This window comes from Aegilops tauschii, chromosome 3 (assembly GCF_002575655.3).
Source record: "Aegilops tauschii subsp. strangulata cultivar AL8/78 chromosome 3, Aet v6.0, whole genome shotgun sequence".
NCBI lineage: Eukaryota > Viridiplantae > Streptophyta > Magnoliopsida > Poales > Poaceae > Aegilops > Aegilops tauschii.
In genome coordinates, this window is record NC_053037.3 from 571,234,407 (window position 1) to 571,255,961 (window position 21,555).

The 21,555-nt window shown below is 46.0% G+C and overlaps 4 protein-coding genes across 5 annotated transcripts; 1 reads left to right on the top strand and 3 right to left on the bottom strand.

Moving 5' to 3' along the window:
- Positions 1–1,565: 1,565 nt before the first annotated feature.
- LOC109744131 (DNA (cytosine-5)-methyltransferase DRM2-like) lies at positions 1,566–3,200 on the top strand. Its single transcript, XM_020303230.3, has one exon. The coding sequence runs from the start codon at positions 2,028–2,030 to the stop codon at positions 3,198–3,200; it is 1,173 nt and encodes a 390-aa protein (XP_020158819.2). The 5' UTR covers positions 1,566–2,027.
- A 1,519-nt stretch (positions 3,201–4,719) lies between these two features.
- LOC109744135 (FHA domain-containing protein FHA2) lies at positions 4,720–10,000 on the bottom strand. 2 transcript variants are annotated; one of them, XM_020303237.4, is made up of 4 exons: positions 9,649–10,000; positions 8,723–9,391; positions 7,760–7,917; positions 4,720–5,178 (listed from the first exon to the last, which is right to left on the bottom strand). In XM_020303237.4, exons 2-4 carry the CDS (start codon positions 9,318–9,320, stop codon positions 4,969–4,971), a joined length of 966 nt encoding a protein of 321 aa, XP_020158826.1. In that variant the 5' UTR covers positions 9,321–9,391; positions 9,649–10,000; the 3' UTR covers positions 4,720–4,968. The 2 variants fall into 2 exon arrangements, with proteins under 2 accessions (XP_020158826.1, XP_020158824.1); XM_020303235.4 differs by having other exon boundaries at positions 8,678–9,391; positions 9,649–9,997.
- Positions 10,001–10,910: 910 nt separating this feature from the next.
- On the bottom strand, positions 10,911–14,252 carry LOC109744134 (uncharacterized). Its single transcript, XM_020303234.4, has 2 exons — positions 12,977–14,252; positions 10,911–11,321 (listed from the first exon to the last, which is right to left on the bottom strand). Exons 1-2 carry the CDS (start codon positions 14,189–14,191, stop codon positions 11,283–11,285), a joined length of 1,254 nt encoding a protein of 417 aa, XP_020158823.1. The 5' UTR covers positions 14,192–14,252; the 3' UTR covers positions 10,911–11,282.
- A 4,749-nt stretch (positions 14,253–19,001) lies between these two features.
- On the bottom strand, positions 19,002–20,481 carry LOC109744133 (uncharacterized). Its single transcript, XM_020303232.4, has one exon. The coding sequence runs from the start codon at positions 20,403–20,405 to the stop codon at positions 19,176–19,178; it is 1,230 nt and encodes a 409-aa protein (XP_020158821.1). The 5' UTR covers positions 20,406–20,481; the 3' UTR covers positions 19,002–19,175.
- Between the last annotated feature and the right edge of the window lie 1,074 nt (positions 20,482–21,555).

Here is a 21,555-nt window from a genome sequence, read left to right on the forward strand (position 1 = left end):
ACATAAATGACTTTGATCATACACAATTTCTATGAACAAAAAAATTCATAAAGATTCTATGAACAAAATTACAACAGAAAAAATCATAAAAATTCTATGAAAAAATTTATATATTCTTTGCATATGAACATACAAACATTTGCATATTCAATAATAATATCACCAAAAAAAATCTAAACTACACATCTAAATTAATACATCTAAATTACAACAACTAAATTAACTACACATCCAAATTAATACAACTAAATTACAAATCTAAACTACACATATATAATAGCTAGGGGGCGCGGCGGCAGCGGCGGCGGCCATTACAGGGAGGAGGAGGAGGGGATCGGGGCGGCGCTCACAGGGTGGCGGAGGGCGACGGCGTGGGTGGCGGAGGGCGACGGCGACCGCGGCGGGCCGGGGGCGGAGGGCGGCGACGGTGACGTACGGGGCGACGGCTCGGGGGCGCGTGGCGGAGGACGACAGCGACAGGCAATGGCGTGGGCTCGGGGGCACGGGCGACGGCGACGACGGCGGGGCAGCCTGGCGGCGTAGATCGAGCTCGCGGCGTCGTCGGGCGGGGGGACACTGGCGATGGAAATCAGAAAATTTCCTAAGTGCTGCTTATATAGCAAAGGCTTTGGTCCCGGTTCAACGCACAAACCGGAACCAATACCCACCCTTTAGTCCCGGTTGGTGGCACCAACCGGGACCAAAGGCCTCTTTTCACCAGCGCAAAGGGCGGGAAGCAGAGGGTTTTGGTCCCGGTTGATGGCACCAACCGGGACCAAAGGGGAGCATTGGTTCCGGTTGGAGCCACCAACCGGGACTAATGTGCTGGCGCGGTGCGGTGGGAAGTTTAGTCCCACCTCGCTAGCTGAGAGAGCTCAGCACCTGTTTATAAGCTGCGTTGCAGCTCAGGTGCTGAGCTCCTCTCTAATATGCAGGCATTACATGCCTACCTTTGTCACTGCCATGTTGGGCCTATTGGGCCTGCGGGCCTGCATCCTGGCCCATGTGCAGATGGGTTTCTAGTCGTATGCAGGCCGTGTGGCCCATTAGGCGGCATTTTTTTATTTTTTCCAGTATTTTTTTATTTTTGAATTATTTATTTTCTTTTGATTTTTGCTTTATTTTTTTATTCTTTTTGCTTTTAGCTCAGAATAATTATAAACTTTCTGTTACTCCATTAGTTTCCAAATTTGAATAGTTTAAATTTCATCCGGAAACTCGTCTGTTACAAAGGGATTTCATTTTTTAAAACTTATTTGAACTCCTGACTATTTGTGTGTTCAAAATGCACCATTCAAAGCCACATCATCATTTTTCAATCATTTCTGACTTCATTTGTTATTTTTCATGCATTTACTAATTATTTTGAGCTATAAGACCCTAAAATTGAAAAGCATTTCAAATGAACTCTGAAAAGGTTGAAAGTTGGCATGATATCATCATTTCATCCACATAGCATGTGCAAGAAAGTTGAGAGGATTACGGCAAAAACTGGATGCACTTCGTGTACAAAACGGACAATCTCTTTCAAAGTATCAGGATTTCATCCGGAAACTCGTCTGTTACAAAGGGATTTCATTTTTTAAAACTTATTTGAACTCCTGACTTTTTTTTATTCAAAATGCACCATTCAAAGCCACATCATCATTTTTCAATCCTTTCTGACTTCATTTGTTATTTTTCATGCATTTACTAATTATTTTAAGCTATAAGACCCTAAAATTGAAAAGCATTTCAAATGAACTCTGAAAAGGTTGAAAGTTGGCATGATATCATCATTTCATCCACATAGCATGTGCAAGAAAGTTGAGAGGGTTACGGCAAAAACTGGATGCACTTCGTGTACAAAACGGACAATCTCTTTCAAAGTATCAGGATTTCATCCGGAAACTCGTCTGTTACAAAAGGATTTTGACTTATCTCATCAGGTACACTGTGGTCTGATGTACATTTGAATAAGAAAATGCCTTATCTCTTTGATTTAATTTGACGTAAGGACACTGCAATATGTGTACATTTCGCAGGTTATGAATAGTTGCTCTAACTCCTTTGGAGGGACAAAGAAAATAAGATTGTTGGAAGATAGAAAGAAAAAGAGGAAACAGTATGGAGGTACAGCACATGGCAATCAAATCTTCTTGGATGGCAGCCATGATGAACATATGCCTCCCCCAAATCCAATGGTTGGATTTAGCCTGCCCAATTATAGACAACTACCAGTGGACAGAAAAATTCCTAAAAAAGCTATCGGGCGACCTTTTTTCTACTATGAAAATGTGGCCCAAGCTCCCAGAGGTGTATGGGCGACCATTTCAAGATGTCTGTATGGCATTCAACCTGAGTATGTGGACTCGAAGCATTTGTGTGCAGCTGCAAGGAAAAGAGGCTACATCCACAATTTGCCGATTGAGAACAGAGCACCTCTTCTTCCTCTGCCTCCAATGACGATACTTGAGGCATTCCCTCGGTACAAGAAGTGGTGGCCTTCCTGGGACACGAGAACGCAGTTCAACTGCTTGCGAACAAGTGTGGCATGTCAACAGCTGACAGGAAGCATTGGTGCTCTTGCAAGAACAGGGAATCCACCGCCTCGAAATATTCAAAAAGATATGATCAAACAGTGCAAAGAGTACAATCTTGTCTGGATAGGAAAGAACAAGGTTGCTGCATTGGAACCTGAAGAGATTGAATATCTACTAGGTTTCCCGAAGGACCACACAAGGGGACTTGCCAGCACAAATAGGCACAAATCTCTCGGCAACTCTTTCCATGTTGATACTGTTGCTTACCACTTGTCAGTGCTAAAAGGCATGTTTCCCAATGGTGTTAATGTGCTGTCCTTATTCACTGGTATTGGAGGAGGAGAGGTAGCTTTGCACAGGTTGGGAATCAACATGAGGACAGTGGTTTCTGTTGAAATAGACAAAGCTAGTAAGAGGATTTTCAGGGATTGGTGGGATCAGACTCAAACAGGCACGCTGATTGAGATTGATGACGTGAAATCTCTTACTGATGATCAAGTTGCAACATACGTTACTACATTTGGCGGCTTCGACTTGGTGATTGGGGGCAGCCCATGTAACAATCTTGCTGGGTGCAACCGATCCAGCCGTCATGGCTTGGAGGGCAAGCAATCTGTTTTGTTCCACCATTATGTCAGAATCTTGAATGCCGTCAAGTCAGCTATGGCCAGGAAGTAGCCTAATCATTGCAGTTCTTGTTGTATCATTCAATGCTTTATATCTAGGAAGCGCAACTTATCTGTGTTTAAACATTGAATTGATGTGGAGGGTTTTTATTTGGGAGAAATATCATATTGACATTTAGCCATACGATGTTTATGGTTGCTAACTGATTTAGATCTTGCTCGTGTTTATTTGGGAAAAGACTATTCTTGGTCCCCTCAACTATTTCAGAGCCTAATTTTGTGCAGGCAGGGAGTACATTTAGTTCTAGGAATTCCCTCCCTTCTAGTTTGTAGAAAAATGCCTTAGTGCTGGTTGCTCCAAATTCTGTTCAGCGGGCTCTTTTTGCCAACAGAATTTGTACATCTTTGATTTATTTGCAAACATGTCCGTCGCATGCATTCCGCGTAGAGGTAGAAGACTGACATTCTGCTGGCAGTAGAACAGATTGTTTTCTTAATTTTTTGCATACGCTGCATCTGAACATAATTTTGCTAGCTGCGGAGCGGAGTTTCTGTTGCTGACATATTTCTTGGAGACTGCATCCAGAGGCAGTGGAGGATTTAAGACGTGCAAATTCAGGGTTTCCTACACTGTTATGTTCTCCATTTTCTGTTCAGATTGTATTCTGAAACAGTCGAAACAAAATATTTTGCCGCGCATTGCTGCTCCTCCTCATTGGAAGCCTCCTGGTCCTCGTTGCTTTCACCCCTGAAGCCTTGGACCTTGCTGTGAGTGAGTCTGAAGGATGGATGCCTATTCTTCCAAAAAAGAGGTGCCCATATGGCAGCTCATATTACCACAAAGCAGCTCATCTCTACTCTTATAAAAAACCGAGTTGGTGATGATTGTGTGTCTGCCATCTTGCAATATAGACCGTCAGATCTATATCTGACGGATAGAAAGCAAACGATGGCAATTTTGCAAAAAGATACCCGCACCTCTCTCCACATTTGCAGATAAGCCCTTCCCTCGTTCATCCTTATCTCCCACAACCTCATTGTTGAGCAATTAAAAAAGGAATTCTCTAGAACAATCTAGCATGGTGGCCACTATCGGCGTCGTCCATCCCCATGCCTCCGCTCAGTCCGACCATCAATCACCACCACGCCCCACTCCTCCTCACCTTATCTCTCCTGTTTCTCGAGATATCATTAGTTTTTACACATGGGATTACTCCCGCATGGGTCAATCACAACAGGTGTTTTGTAAAAAAATGCATCTTGATGTTCCGTGCAATGCACGGGCATCTTGCTAGTATTAACAAATTCAAACTGATCCAGACTATTAAGGTCCTTCCTGGGTTCTGTTTTATTCATGTAACATTGCATCCAACATGACTGTAAGTCTGTAACCATGTTCACTTGACAATATAAGCTTGTTGCTCTAAAAAAAAAAGATTACTCAGGATACAGTGCACCATGCTGGCTGCTGCTGCTGGGAGCCACTGTGGCATTGCACCATGGTCCAAGCATCAGTGGGCCACCGCCTCACTGCGACAGGCTGCCGTGTCCGGCCATAAGGACATGCTAAGTTCTGTAGTTCAAATATGAAAAGATATGAACTGAATACCACTTAAAAGTCTAAGTTTCCACACAACATTCTCAACACTACAGAGCTAAGACAGAGAAACTCGGGATACAATGCATCACAGCAATTCCATCTAACTGATTGCTCTCTCATACACAAATCAGGACACCACCCGGCCTTCTGGAAACTACACTACAGGTGCGAAACGAAACACAAGAAAAGCTTAGACACAGCCTTGCTGGTCTGGTTCCGTCTAGGAGAGCAAGGAAACCAGCGAAACGAACTCCGAGATCGCCCTGCCCTTCCATTTTGTGTTGATGACGAAGTGCTCCGGGTGCTTCCTGAGCAGCTCCAGCAGCCCGAACCATGGCCTCCCCTTGGCTATAATTGGCGACCACTCCTCCCAGGTCAGGTACTTCCGCACCCTGGTGTGGTGCCAGACGTTGCCAAACCGGTCCACAAGCTGCGAGTAGACAAACAAGTATAAGACTTTGCATGTACAATGATTGTAACTGTGTAAAAATAGTCTGATCATGCTTCATTGCTAATCTTTTACATGGCTGGGTGAGTGAAGAAAAGGGAAATTGCCAGAAAAAAGGAGAACAAGTACTCTGAATTTATAGTGAAATGGCAATAATAATAATAATAATAATAATAATAATAATAATAATAATATCATCATAATAATTGTGTTGTGACATGATACAGAATAGGAGGGATATCCCAGTATGTGACATGATTAATTAATGAAAAATGAAGTTTTCCAGGATAGCTACCACAGGATATACTTGCAAGTCTTTCCCACTAATTGTAGAAGAAAAATGTAAATATCAGTATAAAATCGTCCGTAGCGAGTCATGGCTCCACAAAAACGAAGCGACAAGATTCAGCACAAAACATGTTTGGAGTGACAAGTGAAGGATGCTAGCAGGCAGAGTCATGCATTAACAGGCTTAAAGCCTAAGAGCCTAAAATTAACTGCCTTTGGATTTATATGATAGTTTTGACAAGTTATGGTACATACACCTCTCTTGAAACAGGCTTTCGCCCAGCTTTATATATATAAGCCAAACAGCCAAACCGATACAACGTGGTAAGGAAACCCTCATACAAGCAGGTCAAAAGAAAAATAGTATGGCACCTGAGCAAGGGCACAAGTGCACCTTACCCCACTTCGAGCGTGAAAACAGGAGACGCAACACCGAACAAAAGACAGCCAAGACTACTGAATAGGACTGGACCCTCACCACTTTGAGAAACCACCGTACACCATAGTGGGCCAACTCGCCGTTGAGAACTTGAGATAGCCTCCTTGTTCCGGGCCATGGAGCTCAGCTCCTGCTAGGAGATAGCAAGGACCGAGTACAGATACCACGGAGACACTGTAAATGACAGGAGATCACTAGACCATCCCACGCCAAAGTCGAGGATGCTACAAGTCCGGGACAAGGCATGCCCGAAGCCGCTGGCCAGTTGCAACCAAAAGGGACCAGGGCTCCGCACTGACACCCTCAAGATGGTGATGACGCCAAGCGACAGAGTCGAGCCCAAAAGGACGGACTAGGGTTTTCACTTTTCACCCGGAGCCCTTGCATCGAGAGGGGACCCACAACAATGCATCCATGAAGGAAGCGACACTCGTAGGCACTCGGCAGCGCTCGAGCGCGGAGCTTTTGCTAGGACCCTCACAAGTGCCACCTGCGGAGCCAAAGTTGCGACACGATCCGCGAGGAGGGCACCGCTGCCACTAGCGCAAGGCCTCAAGATCGAGACCAGGGAGCCGCCACCACCAAAGCCACAACGACACTAGGATCACCCGCTACCCCTCCCTTTGCTATCCTCATAGCCCAAAAGGAGACGCCACCACTACTGCAACACTGCTCGCCGCAGAGCCAACTATGTAGCCTCAACATCCAGGGTCACCGCCCTGGCATCCAGGAGAGACACACCATCATCGTTAGGGCACCAGGCCGCCGAAAAGCAAGCACCTTCAGACAGACAATGCAAGGGCGGAACCGTCGTGTCGTAGCTCCACCACAGTCAGGGCCAGCCAACACAGATGTTGACCCACGAGCAGAGGACAAATTGCTATGGGTGCCAGATCCCCTTTGGATCCAGCCCCGCCATGGACGGGAATGAGGATCATCGGCTCTAACCAGCATCACTTCGCAGGCTGGCCCACCATGCAATGCCGGGGTGGCACCCACCCGAAGCGGACCGCCTGAGTAGCTGACCTCCACGGGCCAGATCCAGCCGTTCGGATCTGACTAAGGAACAATGGCGAGGCCCGCTACCGGCGAAACCCTAGATTGTGCAAGATACTAGACGCCACCCACTACCGACGAAACCCTAGATCCTGCAAGATACTGGACGCCGGAGCTACGCACGCCATCGGGGGAGCTGCCCGTGCCTCCCGAATGACCGTGGCACCACTTCTGGCCACCACGGACGGGCCACCCACCGTGTAGCCGTCGCGGCTCTAAGCGCGCCCGCACAGCTCCGCCGCAGTGCTCCACGCACAGCACAGCGCCACTGCCAGCCGATAGCACCTTGCACCGCGGGGACTGCATGAGGAGGAAGGAGAGCCCTGCCGCAGCCCATTGCAACCAGGCTTCGCCCGGCGGCGTGACTGAGGAGGGTGGGGGTGGAGAGGGCTGCCCACCCACCCACCGCGTGGTGGTGGCACGGACGAGCAAGAGGAGGTCGCATTTTTTCTATCCTTCACTGAAACCTTCCACATCATAGTACATACACCTACAGGCTACAACTAAGCTATATTACACAGGCAGGGATGCTAGCACCTGACTTCCATCCGCAGACGATATTCTCAGTATGCAGTTTGCATTATTATTCTTTTGAATCAGGAAGACTTTTTTTAGTGTCATAAATTGTGATGACCATCCCATCAATCAATGTATAAACACAGTGAACTACTTTCAGTATATTTAACTTTTCCAGGCCAGAGCAAGACTAATTAAGTTAGGCGTACTTTAGCTTCAGGATAGAAGTTGGGTAGGAAATATGTGTGTTTTTCCATGACAAACCTCTGTGTGAAGTTTTCTCATAGGCATATATTGTCCAGGACCACAAAGGTCAGATAACACAGTCGCAACAGATGACACGACTTCCTTCTCTTCCAATTGAAGGATGTGCTGGTTGTCCACATCCCGGTCACCCCTCAACCTTATTTCTGGTCTATTGTCTGCACACACAAAAAGAAGCAAGTTCAGGTCAGATCAAACAAATATATTTCCCTGCGCATGGTAAAAGATAATGAGTTTGGTCTTTCACTGGACAGAACTCCAAAGGTCCATAGCTGGAAGTCTGGAAACAAGAACAAAGGTCACTAACAGCTTCTAAAACATGCATCATACCATTTCCTAATTCATAATTCTTGATAGTATGTCGGCTGCTTCAGTGATAGAAATATCATAGATAATGTACTTAATTTCTCCCTAGAAACTAAGATTGGAAGGTGTGGAAGACATTCAGATTGAAGCATCTTGGTGTGCATCTTTCGATGTGCGAATATAACTGCATCTCTGCTACTCTTTTTCTCCTATAAAAGGTAAAAACATAAGAGATGCAGTTATGTTCACACATCATGATGTGCCAATTCAGATATAAAGCATCATGTTCTTACATAACACCACTTGCAATAGCAACTAATAATGTATGTGTACTTGCAGTAAACATATGGTGAGAGTTGCTTAAGGGATATTTCCGCAACATTACATCTGTGTTATAATGTGCATATCTACCTCTAATATGTAATGTCGCAATATCAACATTATCTTACTTTGTAGCCATGAGTTGAAACATGCAAATAACGCGTACAGCCAGATTGAGTGACTGAACAAGCAAAATCATCATCAGCTCTAAATATTTTTCAGAAGAGAAACAAGACGACAAGGAAGGGAAAGTATACACAGTAAAAATGCAGAGCAAGGATTATGTATCACCCTCGCCGATTGTTCCTATTGGTTCAACATTGATTATGTGCCCACCATAGATGTCTAAATCTCCCGGAGACTTTTTGGCTCTCTTCAGCTTGCCATTCATTCCACTTGCACTGACACCATTCCCAATGTCATCACTGTCCCGGCCATAATCACCTTCAGGGAGGCCGTCATGGAAATCGGACACACGAGGGTGCCCTGGCTGCACATACGATGGCGGTGCGATATGTGACGGAATAAAAGGGGCTTGTCGAGCAGCGGCAAGCGAGGCAAAGATAGACCTTGTAGGCAGGAGGAAGTAAAACTTCTTGTCCCCAATCTGAAGGAGGTCCTGCGAGTCAAGCTTAAGAGGAGGATTCCCAGGGAGATGCAGGACACCCTCAACAAGGCAGCCGTTCTTCCCGATGACATCGAGCGTGAAGCGGCGGTGCTGGAAGTCGTAGAATATCCGTGCATGGTGGCGCGAGATGTTCATGCCCCCACCAAGGCTGGAAAGATCGACATCCACCGTCGATTTCTTGCTGTTGCGGCCCAGCATGATCGAGTAGGTCTGCATGTAGTACTCAAAATCCTCACCCTGCAGCTTCGCGAACCCCACTTCACCACCACCAATAGGAATTGCACCAGCACCCTCGACGTGAGGCATATTATCTTCAGTTGAATCCCCGATTTTTCGGCAAGATTAGCTGCGCCCCACCCCACCTCAGGCCGACCGACCTAATCGAACCATGGATGTGTGGAACAGGTTAATTAGTAGGGCACCAAGCGGCGAGCAATCAATTAATTACTAGGGCCTATTCATGATAGCACTGATGAGTTGAGATCTCAAATGAGCTAAAATACAGAATCCAAGTAAATATAGTTTGAAGTTGTGTGTTCTATGCTGTGGTGTGCTACACTACAATAGTTTGAAGTCCCCTTAATCTTCATTCATGCCAAGTGATATTTCAGCTGTAGTGCACCTGCCTTCTTACCGGAGCTTCGTCAGCGGAGCCTGCCACCGCTTTCGCTCTCCGGCGTCGCCGTCGCGGGGAAGAATGGATGTAGGCCGCGTCTCCGATGTGCGCGGCTCCTTCCCCCACTCCGGTCGCCGGCGCTGCTCCTCTCCCGTCCCCGGCGCCAAGACAGACCGGTCCCAGGCCCGGCACTCCGCCGCGGCGCGACGCAGGGAGATCCCTGCCGATTGGAGAAGAAGCCGGCGGCGGCGGCGGCGGCAGGCCGGCGCGGCTCCGATCTGGTTGGGTTCGAGGCGTGAGCACGGCCACGAGAGTGTGCGGAAGGCAGTGGCTGCTACATGAAAGTTAGGCCCATCAGGCCATCTGCTGCGTACACTACAAACATGAATGTTCATGAAAGTTGGGCAAGTTGTTGCGGTCAATTGCTTCATTTTGATTTTATCTGTGTTGACTGGGTTTTAATTATGTTATGGCTGTGTTTATTCTTTTTTTCATTTATCGTCCCGGGGTGCTGTTGAAGACGGTATTTATTCTGAAAGGATAGCGGAGTTGTTCGGTGTGTGGTGGTGTCCTTATACATTTTGCCCTCGGTGCTGGCTCGGAGTGTGAGCCCCTTACGGTTGGGGCTACTATTCCACGCTAAAAAATCATGGAATTGTTGTTATAACATTCACATGGGCCCGCCCACAAACCTCTTGCTCACTTTGTATATTTTTGATCGGTCCATTGCTATATGATAAAAGGCTGGCAATCCTTTTTATTTGAATTTTTTCGGTTAACCAAAAGATGTTCACAGATTTTTTTTTTAATACTTTTATTTTTAAAATGTTGCATACTAGAAAAAACATGATTTTTCAGAAAATGTTTGAGAATTAAAAACACATGGATTTCAAAAAAAACTGAAATAAAGTTCACAAACTTTAAAATTATTTATAAACTTTAAAATATTGATGTACTTAAAAATGTTCATGAATTTTAAAAAATATTCAAGAATTTTAAAAGTGTTCATAAGTTTTAAAAATGTTCACAATTTTCAAGAAATGTTCATGAATTAAAAATGTCAAAAAAATTAAAATAGAAAAATGAAGCTTTAGGGCCACTTCTTTTGGCATGGGCAGCGTCTTTCGGCAGCAGCACGCGAGGGCCACTACGTTTTTTGTGGAAGTCGTAATGACGGTGAACCAATGATTTGTACAGAAATGTCGAATGTCTGATATCTCGAGTGAAATCGAAGAGCAACAACATCGAAGAGCAACAACATGCCCTCTTACACCCACTCATGCTCCACAAATCTGAATTTCACATACAACTATAAATTTTTGTGTACAGGGAAAAGAATGAGTACAGAGTACAAGTTGCTCATCCTTGGACCAACAGTCCAACACTAATCAATTTACCTAGATTTTTAGTTGCTGCACAAGCTACAACGCTCCGTCCATGTGAAGGTAAATCAGTCAAAGGCCAAGAACAAGAGCAGAGCAGATATAGCATACATGGCGGGCACTGCACATCCCTCTTGATCTTACTAACCGCGTCCTCGAGTTTTGCTTCGAGCTCGGTCTCACCTTATAGAGTTGGAGGCCAGGATCAGCTGCTGCAGGACCACCTCGAGCCTCCCGATGGCCCTGGTCAGCTGCCTTCGAACACTCGGGTCATCTTCTGTCGAGAGATCTGACAGCCCTAACAATCCCCTGCGCGGAGAAGCAAAGGTCAGCAACTTCAGACCCAAGAGCAAAACGGCCACACATTAGTTGCTTTTGTATGAGAAGCGCGACAAGGTTGTATGCTACCAGCTGAATAAAACGAATACATGCTTTCAGTTAGTTCATAATAAAACAGTTGTTGAAAGTAACAGAACTGGAGTGCAAAACTCATAAGGAAGTAGCAGCAGCTATGATCACCCTTATGATCTGAAGTACCAATAGGGAGGGCTTTAACTGCATATCATCATTTTTGCAATGAGTCTAAATGTCTAATACCATTCCCATCTATGTACTGAACTACTGAACTTGCCAAATGTAGAAATATATGCTCAACATCCTCATTAACCTGACCTGTTGAGACACCATCAATTGGGCACTTCAGTAGAGCATATACTTCTTAACATATCATGAAAATTTGATAGCTTATAAAAAAATTGGACTCTACGTTTTGAACGGATTCAGGTGCACTATCACTTATAAAAGCATGCAGAAGGGGATGGGATGAATTTTCTGAACCTATTCAATATACCAAAACTGAGCTTAAAGTGCATGTGAAATGCTGATAAGCCAGTGGATGAGCTATAAAACTGTCAGGCACAAGGGCACTACCCATAGATAGATGACCATGGCCACTGCCATAGATACATGACCACTTCTTATAATGCTATAAACACCACTAACCACACTGCCAAAGAAAATGTAATTTCCCAATACATCTTCCACATGTTACTAAACACATCAGAAATTCCAGTCATGTATAAGAGTTTCCCCTTTTATGGAATTGGACTGCTCTTGGGTTATCTATTGCTTAACCATACAAAGCTCTGCAGGTGTTCGCAGCAGGGAGATCTACCAATCAGTAGGAATTTCCACTACGTAAGTATGTAATTTCAGGAGTAGGCTACTAAGACTTGTCATATCCATATCTGTATTTTGAATAATTATTTACAGCTTCAAGCTCTGGGACCTGATCACAAATTGGAGAATCTAATTGAAGACATTTTCTGGAAAACAGTCACAAATCTTAGTTGTTTATTTGCATCTGTCTCACTTCAATCAATTATCTTAAATCAGAAGGATATAAGGTATGCGAGTAATATTTACAGCAGGGATATACTGTTTGCTTAACTGTCTGACAGGCTTAAAAAAGCAACAACAACAAAACCACTTGAGTAGGAGAACATTGTTATTAAGGATATAGGTATGGAAAGTAGTACTTATATACAAGATCTATAGTTTCTTCATACATGGAAAATGAAAGGGGTACAGGTTTATATAGTACCTTCAATTTGTATAGTGAAATGAACAGAGGGTCTTAAGATCTAATTTACATGACTGCGGCACACCAAAGTTTACACATTTGAATCGCTAAGCTCAATATCTTGCAATATCTATATCCTCAAGGTTTTTTATTGAAATGAAAAGAAGTTTACACACCAAAGTTCTTAGGATATCTTGCAATACACTTCTGCAAACTTCAGGGTTTTTTATCGAAATGAATAAGAGGTTCTTAAGAACCAACATACATGACTGCAACATCTAGTGTTATAGGAAGAGAAATAACTGAAAGTGCATACCTTCCTATATTACAGAAGTCATACTCAGTGATGATATTAAAGATATCAAACACATAGGGATCATACCTCTTGATCATGTCCTATGTTCAGTGCTGGGAATATAGGCGGCCAGATTGTCATAACAGGAGAGATGCGTACAGCCACACTTCTACACTCATGTTCATCTGCCGTCCTCTGATACACCATCTTAACCACCCTGCTACTGAGATGAACATAAAAGATAACACCGCTTGATGGATGATCCAAGAACACAAAGTCGGCATTGTCTCCGACAGCGGCAACATTAAGATATTCACAAGGCACCCAACTGTCACCCGCAAGACGTGCGCATGCCTCGAGAACAGAAAACGTGTCCACCAAGAGCCAGCCACCTGCACCATGGTTGTCGCCTGCCATCCGATGGAGCCACACGCTGAGCTGAAACCGGTCCACAGTGACAAGATAGATCCCGGAACCCTCCGCAGATGAGAGCATGTAATTGTAACGCACTCCAGCTGGTAGTTGTAGCATCACGAACGTTGCCGTGGCCAAATCTAGACCCAGGGTGTACCCAAAGCCGGTCACCACGAAGACCTTACCATGGACGGGCGGTAGCATTTTTGCAAAGAAGGTTGCGGCATACTGGAGCTCTATCTCTGTGATGGCGGTGGTAGGGACGCCCCATCCGGCGGCTCCCAGCACGTAGACCTCCGCACGGACTTCTCGCTGGACCTTCCACAGATTCACCAAGGTGATGCCTTCGCGCCCCCCGTCCTCGGGCAGGAAAATCTGAGTGAATGACCCTTGAGTGAGCTCCTGCGGATGACGGCGGGGCGGCGGGATCGGTGGGAGGACCGCCTCGGGCTCCCCGTAGAGCAGCGGCGCGAGGACGGAGTGCTTGAATGTTCCCTTGCGGAGGGACTCGACGATGAGGCGGCCGTTCCGGCAGTGCTCGATGCGCTGGCCTCCTCGGGCAAAGGCGTAGGCGCAGGAGGAGGCCGCGCGCCGCGAGAGGGCGGCGAGCTCCGGGGGCTGTGGGAGCGGCACGAACTTGAACGGTCTCACCGAGTAGCCGGCGCAGACGCCGAGGACGCGGGGCGGGTTGCGCTCGCGGAAGCGGCGGAGGAAGGCCGGGTCGGAGGCGTTGAGGAGCCACCGCTGGGAGACGAGGGCGGCGCGGACGAGGCAGTTGGGGAAGCCGAGGCGGATGAAGATCTCGCGGAGGAGATCGTCGTCGCCGAGCACTGATGCCGCCGATGCGGCTGCCGCCGCCGGCGGCGGAGCCCGCCTGTAGCCGTCCATGTTTTGGGGGATTTTGAGACGGAGAAGGATTTCCGTCGCAGATCTGGTGACTTTGCAGAGTCGCCCTCTGCCGTCCATACACGCTGCAGAACTAAGCCCACCACATCTGCCGTCCAATCCAGATCTGACGGCAGAGATGAGGCAAAGGCAAAAAATAAAAAATAAATCTTCAGACTTGTATTTTTAGAGCACGCGAATTGCATACCGTAGTTTTATAGAAGGCACCACAGCCGATGAGAAGCAAACACCATTCAAACTCAAAGGCACACAATACAACTCCAACCCATCAGAGCATGTCGCAAACAGACCAACAAAGTCGTGTTTCGACCAACGCCGATTACCTCCAAAGAGCAATAACTCCAAACGAACTATCCTTGCGGACGCACCAACCACCATGATTGCCTAAAAGAGTTGAAAGGTGGGTGCTGAGACTCAAATAACTCCAAGAAAGTCATCGTATTGAACTCACCCGCAATGACGTACCTAGCACCCTTCACAAGCACTCTAGAATAGTGGCCGAACAATCTAGAACAACGGCGGGCACCAAAGGAATACAATATAGAACCTCCAACTCATGTCTCCACAAATAATGCTCCCAACAAAGCAATGACACCACCATTGCCAATCTGAAACTGAACCTAGATTTTAATGCGGGAGACAACCAACCAAGTGAGGGAGAGTGAGGTGCCGCCACACCACATCGACGCCTCCAAGGAGGGGACGACACCCACATGCGCCGTCACCGCTGGCACCAATCGAAGGTGGGCAGGACTTTCATCTAAGTCATCGCACACATGCATCCCTGCCCAACGGAAATGGGGCAGGCCATCCATGTTGGTTCGCTCCGCCACCATCCCAGCACCTCACCGATGAAGCCACATCATTGCACCCCACCAACATCGCCGTTGGAACTTGGAAATGGTCAGCACCCCAACGTTGAGCTGTTGGCGCTACCGCCTGGACCACCATGGTGTCCAACAGTCGCCGAGGCCCAATGTCACCACGCTTGCCGGCAGCCACGGACCAAGCCACGCTGGCTAGATCCAAATCCAGGTAGGGCAAGCCCAGGACCCCTGGCCGACCACCATCGCCTCCAGAACTTCGCTACACCTTACCGCTAAGCACTCTGCGAGAAAGAGAGTTGTGCAACCACCAAACGCTAACACAACTACCGACGCCCGAGCCAAACCCACCCACGGCAAGACGGATCTAGGTAGGGGAAGCCCTAATCCACCGTCCACTGCCTATCACCAACTTGCCCCGCAGCCACAGCGAAGGCCCCTGGAGCCACTGCCCAGCACCCAGGCTCTGCCTATGCAAGGCATCCAAGATCCAAGGACATCATCGCGAGAACAGCCGAAGGCCCCTTTGAGGAGGAAGGATGCGAGCCCACCACCACCGTCTGCTGGACGAGCTTTGCTCACAGACTTCCTCTGATGACAGTGGGGGAGCAAGAGGAAGGAGGGTCGGGGAGCGGCGATGGCAGCTAAGGTTCCCTTCAGCCCCCCCCCCCCTCTCTCGGGGGCGGCAGCAAAGCGCTCGTTGAGGATGTGGTGATCAAAAAGACTTGGTCTCTTTCACTTACAGGAAAAGCAACAAAACTGCAAACAATTCTACTATGGCATCTCTAGTGTATTCTTCAAAAGTTATATTTGAGGGCAACATTTTTGTTTTAAGGGATTAGATCGCTTCTACCAGATCCCTATCCCTGACACCGTATTTTCCCAAAAGTATGACTCCCCCCACCTCCACGATTTGGCCTCACTTCCCTACTTTTCCTCCAACTAGGGTAAGTCTCATGATAAATGAGCAACCACTCACCTCCCACAGGAATGGCCGAACGCCGGCGCGCCGCCTGATTCAACCACTGTCGGCTATAATGTTGGCGCCGCGCCCCCAAACCGTAGCACACACCTCCCCCAACCCATTTTCGCCGCCGCTGCCGATTCGGGCGTCCACCAGCTCCGATCCATCGGTTATGGAAGCAACAAACTGCAAACGATTCTATTATGTATCATAACACAACATCACTTGAACACAAACAAATTTTCAACAATTCTAAATTAGCCTCTTTCAGCATTGTAGTTACGATAAAAGTAAACTGCGAGCACTTCTATTCTGTAGCATAATAAAACTGTAACATTTTGAGCAGATTATAAAGGCAAAAGCTGAACCGATTACAGAAGGAAACTTTGAACAATTGTGTAGCATAAAACGGCAAGCACTTGAGCTGATTACCGAAGAAAAAACTGAACTGATTGCATAAGGCAAAAACTAAAGATTACACTGAAATTCTATAGCACATCACTGAAATTCTCTAGCACTTGACACTGAAATTCTTTAGCCTGTCACTCAACTTCGGTACCAACAAGTTAGCCCCCAAATTACATCCAAAGTACCATGTAACCAACATCTAGAACAGATCTCATCGTAAAAGAGTATTTTTAGCAATGACGCGGCAAACAGAGGCCCCACTTTAACCTTTACTTAACTAGTGTTCTAGCTCTGCGCTTCATGGCTAAATAAAGGTTTGTAGACACCAAACTGTAAGGACTTGAGTTCAGCATGAAACGGTTTTAATGGAAATTTCATCTCCTTATGTACTACAAGTTCTCCTTTTGCTTGTGTGCATAAGAGTGATGCGGAGGCTGGGGGTTTTATCCTCCTTTTTAGAAAGAAAAAAAGTTGTCCTTTTGCTTTCATGATTTTGTCATTCCACGAAGGATCTACCACTTGGCAAGAAACCCAGTTCAGGAAACGATGATACGCTATGCCATCATGACTCCGACGGCGTTTCAACAAATATGGGTAAAAAAAATTCCAATGAGAACTGCTTCGTGCTCTACATGGATATGATTCTACGAAAACTTTCAAACTAGCCATATTAATTGTTGGTGATGGTTGTGCGGCAACTTGATATTGGAGTAACCTTGTTGCGTAAGCATTTAGTGAAAAGGATGTGGAATGAAAAGATCAACCACTTTGCAATGTAGAACCTTTTTGCTATCTGCTACAAAAGTAGACGAAAATGGGTTAAAGATATGAAAGTAGACAAGAAAATTATTGGCCAAACAAGTAATTACGCGTCATAGGTAGGTGCTCTGAAGTTTTCTAGAAACAATAAAACTTCTCTGAACTATTTAGTTAAAAAGAAAAGAGTAAATATGGAGGAATCCACTCTTCAGGGCATTAGTCACACAAAATGCTCTTAGGAATTTCATCACATAGCCATAGTTATATAGGCAAGATATATATATATATATATATATATATATATATATATATATATATATATATATATATATATTGCACAATCCAAATTCTCTTTGCCATCAAACTAATCACAAAAACTGACAGGCCTGGGCCACATGACAGCTCCCACAGGCCACCCTCCTGCAAATAAGAATTTTGTATAATTCCAATCCAACTTAATTAATCTTTCCGCATGCCATGTGGGAGCAGCCATGTAGCCATGCCTGTTAGTTTTTTGTTGATCAGGAAGAGAATTTATCTTAAAATGTAACTGAAGATATTTTCATGAAAACAGCGACCAATCTTAATTTGTTTATTTGCATCTGTCTCACTTGAGTTATCTTAAAATCAAAGGATACACATGTTATGCACTTAATAGTTTACAACAAGGATATATGGTTTTTGCGCATTATTGTGACAGGGTCAAAAAAGAGTATCACAGGAGTAGGAGAAGAACATTGTTATTAAGGATATATATGTATGAAAGTACGTTGCAGTTCGTACTTACAAGATCTATAGTTTCTCTGTACAGGGAAAACAAAATGGGTACAAGTTGTGTCCATGGACCAGGTTGTCTGCCTTCTATCTTTTTAGTGAAAAATGAACAGAGGTTCTTAAGATCTAAGTTGCATGACTGCAGTACACCAAAATCTACACATTTGCCCTCTCAAAAAAAAATCTACAAATTTGCATTGTAAAGGAGCTATAAAGTCACTGAATCTTCATACCAACTGGAGGAACTTTTTACCAATGATGTGGCAAGCAGAAGCCCCACTTTAACCTCTTTCTTAACTACTGCTTCTTTTTTTAAGAAATACTGTAAGAACTTGTAACCTTTAAGAACTTGAGTTCAGCATGAGACGGTTTTCATGGAATTTCACATGTATATATACATGACAAGTTCTCCTTTTGCTTTCATGATTTCGTCATTCCACCAAGGAGGTACCACTTGCGAAGAAAACCCAGTTCAGGATACGATGATATGCTACGCCATCACGACTCCGATGGTGTTTTCAACAAACATGGGTGAAAAAATTCCAATGGAAACTGCTTTAATCCTCTACATGGATATCAGGATCCTAGGACACTTTCAAAGTAGCCACATTGTCGGTGACAGTTGCGCACAAACTTGATATTGGAAAAACTTTGTTGCGCGCGAAAGCCCCAACCTACCTCATACTTTCTCCGTGATAGGGATCAAAATTAGTGAAAAGGATGTAGAATGAAAAGAAGATCAACTGCATTGCAATGTAGAACATCTTTGTTATCTGCTATGAAAAAATAGCAACAGTAGACAAAAATGTGTTAAACAGGTATCAAAGTAGACAAAAAGTTATTAGACAAACAGGTAATTCCTTGCAATGTCAAACGCATCAGAGGTAGATGCTCTGAAGTTTTCTATAAACACATCATAGGTAATTATTTGAAATGCCATATTCAAACGTTTTTATGCACCACCAACCGTTACCAGCAAGTCTTCATATAGGCAATATCTTATACAGACTGCGTTGAAGCTTAAAAGATTCAGTGCAGTTCTGCGGGATATGATGCAATACACTTCGGCGAACTTCAGGGAGGCTTTTTTATTGAAATGAACAGAGGTTCTTAGTATCCAACATACATGACTGCAATATCCAGTCTTCTAGGAAGAGTAATAACTTAAAGTACATACCCTCCTATACAGCAGAAGTCATACTCGGTGATGATATTACAAAGATCAAACACAGGAGGGTCATTCCTCTTGATCATGTCCTTTGTTCAGTGTCGGAAAGATAGGCGGCCAGGTCATCATAACAGGAGAGATATGGAAGCGGCCATAGACCGGAGTGATAGCCGTAGGCGTCGGCCTCTGATACACCTTCTCAACCACCCTGTTCCTGAGATGAACATAAAAGAAAATGCAGCTTGCTGGATGATACAAGATCACAAACTCGGCATTGTCCCCGACAAAATCAACAGCAATAAAATTATAAAGGGGCACCCAATAACGATCCACAAGACGTGTGCATGTCTCATGGACACAAAATGTGTCTACCAGCCTCCAGTTGGCTCCACCATCGTCGTCACCGATCATCGGATGGAGCCACACACTGAGCTGAAACCCGTCTGCACTGACAAGATAGAGCCCAGAATCCTCCGCACATGAGAGCTTATAGTTGCTCTGCACTCCAACTGGGAGCTCAAGGGTGAAAAAGCTCGCCGTCGCCAAATCTAGGCCCAGGGCGTACCCAGTCCCAGAGGTGGTCACCATGAAGACCTTGCCAAGGACGGGTGGTAGCATGTCATCAAGGAAGCCTTCGTCATACCTTTGAGCAGGGAGCTCCATCTCTGCGGTGGCAGGGACGCCCCAACCGCTGGATCTCAGGACGCACACCTCCGCATAGATTTTTCGCCCAACCATCCAGAGATGCAGCAAGGTGATGCCGTGGAGGCCCCCATCCTCGGGTAGGAACATCTCAAAGAATCTCACTTGAGCGCGCCTGGCCCAGTCACGGGAGTGTAGCGGGATCGGCGGGAGGGCGGTTGCGGATTCCCCGTGCAGCAGCGGCGCCATGATGGCATGATGATGTGTGCAGCCGTCGAAGTAGTTGGTGATGAGGCGGCCGTTCCGGCAGTGCTTGATTCGATGGATTTTGATGGCGAAGGCGGCGGCGCAGGAGGAGGTCGCCCGGCGTATGGGGACGGCGAGCTCCGGGGGCTGTGGCAGCGGCACGAAAGAATACCCGTCAGGGCAGCGGAGGCAGAAGCCGAGGAGGCGGGGCGGGTTGCGCTCGCGGAAGCGGCGGAGGAAGGCCGGGTCGGAGGCGTGGAGGAGCCACCGCTTGCAGACGAGGGCTGCGCGGACGAGGCAGGTGGGGAAGCCGAGGCGGAGCAGGATCTCGCGGAGCAGGTCGTCGTCGCCGAGGACCGATGCCGCCGATGCGGCCGCGGCCGCCGCCGGAGGCCGCCTATCGCCGTCCATGTGTTTTGGGGGATTTTTGCAGAGGGAGAGGGAGAGGGGTTGGTTTCTTCGGTGTGGGAGCAGAGCAGAATGTGACGATATTTTCAGCAAGCAGAGGTGCGCCCATTTTAAACCTTTTTTTATAAAAAATTTTTGATGGAGTGTATTAATTTTTTTGCAAGAAAAGTTCCGATTTATTCATCTTGTGGTAAAATTACGTCCAGATCCAAAGACCACCTAACGACAACTACAGGCACTGAAGCGAACTCCTTCCTTACTGGAGCCGGGTAAACTTATTATAGTAGACAGTCAGAAAGTCGTCGTGCTAAGGCCCTGTAGGACCAATGCATCAGAACATCAACCGCCGACAACGAAGAGTAGCGTAGATTGAAATGATCCAACCTGAACACACACAAACGTAGACGAACGATGACCAGATCAGATCCACTAAAGACAAATCCATTGGACACACATCTTCACACGCCCATCGACAATGCTAGACGCATCACCGAAATGGGGGCTAGGTGGGGGAGAACCTTATTCCATTTTCAGGGAGTCGCCGTCGTCTCGCCTTTCTGAATAGGACATCAACTCTAATAAAAATTTAAGAAATATCTAAATGGAGCCCTCCCGCTGGCAAGGGCCAGGATCCACAGCGCCTCCATGACCCTAAGGCCACCGGAGACAAAGCGGACCGGCAGCAACATCGAAAGGTGAAGGAACCCTAATTTTTTTGAGGAAATGATCCAGAAGGCGGCGGAGGCAAATGGAGTATATTGGGACGGAGGGAGTATACTATTATGGGACTTCGCTTCATCCTCTCAAAAGGAAAAAGGTCTTCGCTTCGAGTACAGCGTTTTGATGCCCAGACTTATCTGCACTTAGTTAAAAAATAATTCATAAAAAAAACTAGAAAAATTCAAATTATTTTGGCGGTAGAAAATTTGATGCGTGAGGCCCGCTCTAAATTTCAAATCATTTGGACATCTGAGAAGCTCTCAGCAAAAAGACAAATCGGGCCAAAACAGTACATGAACAGTAAAAAAAATTACAGACCCCCAATTTGTTTTTTTTCGAGAGCTGCTCAGATATCCAAATGATATGAAAATTGGAGCGCAGCTCACGCATGAAATTGTCTACCACATAAAAAAAATTAGATTTTTTTAAATTT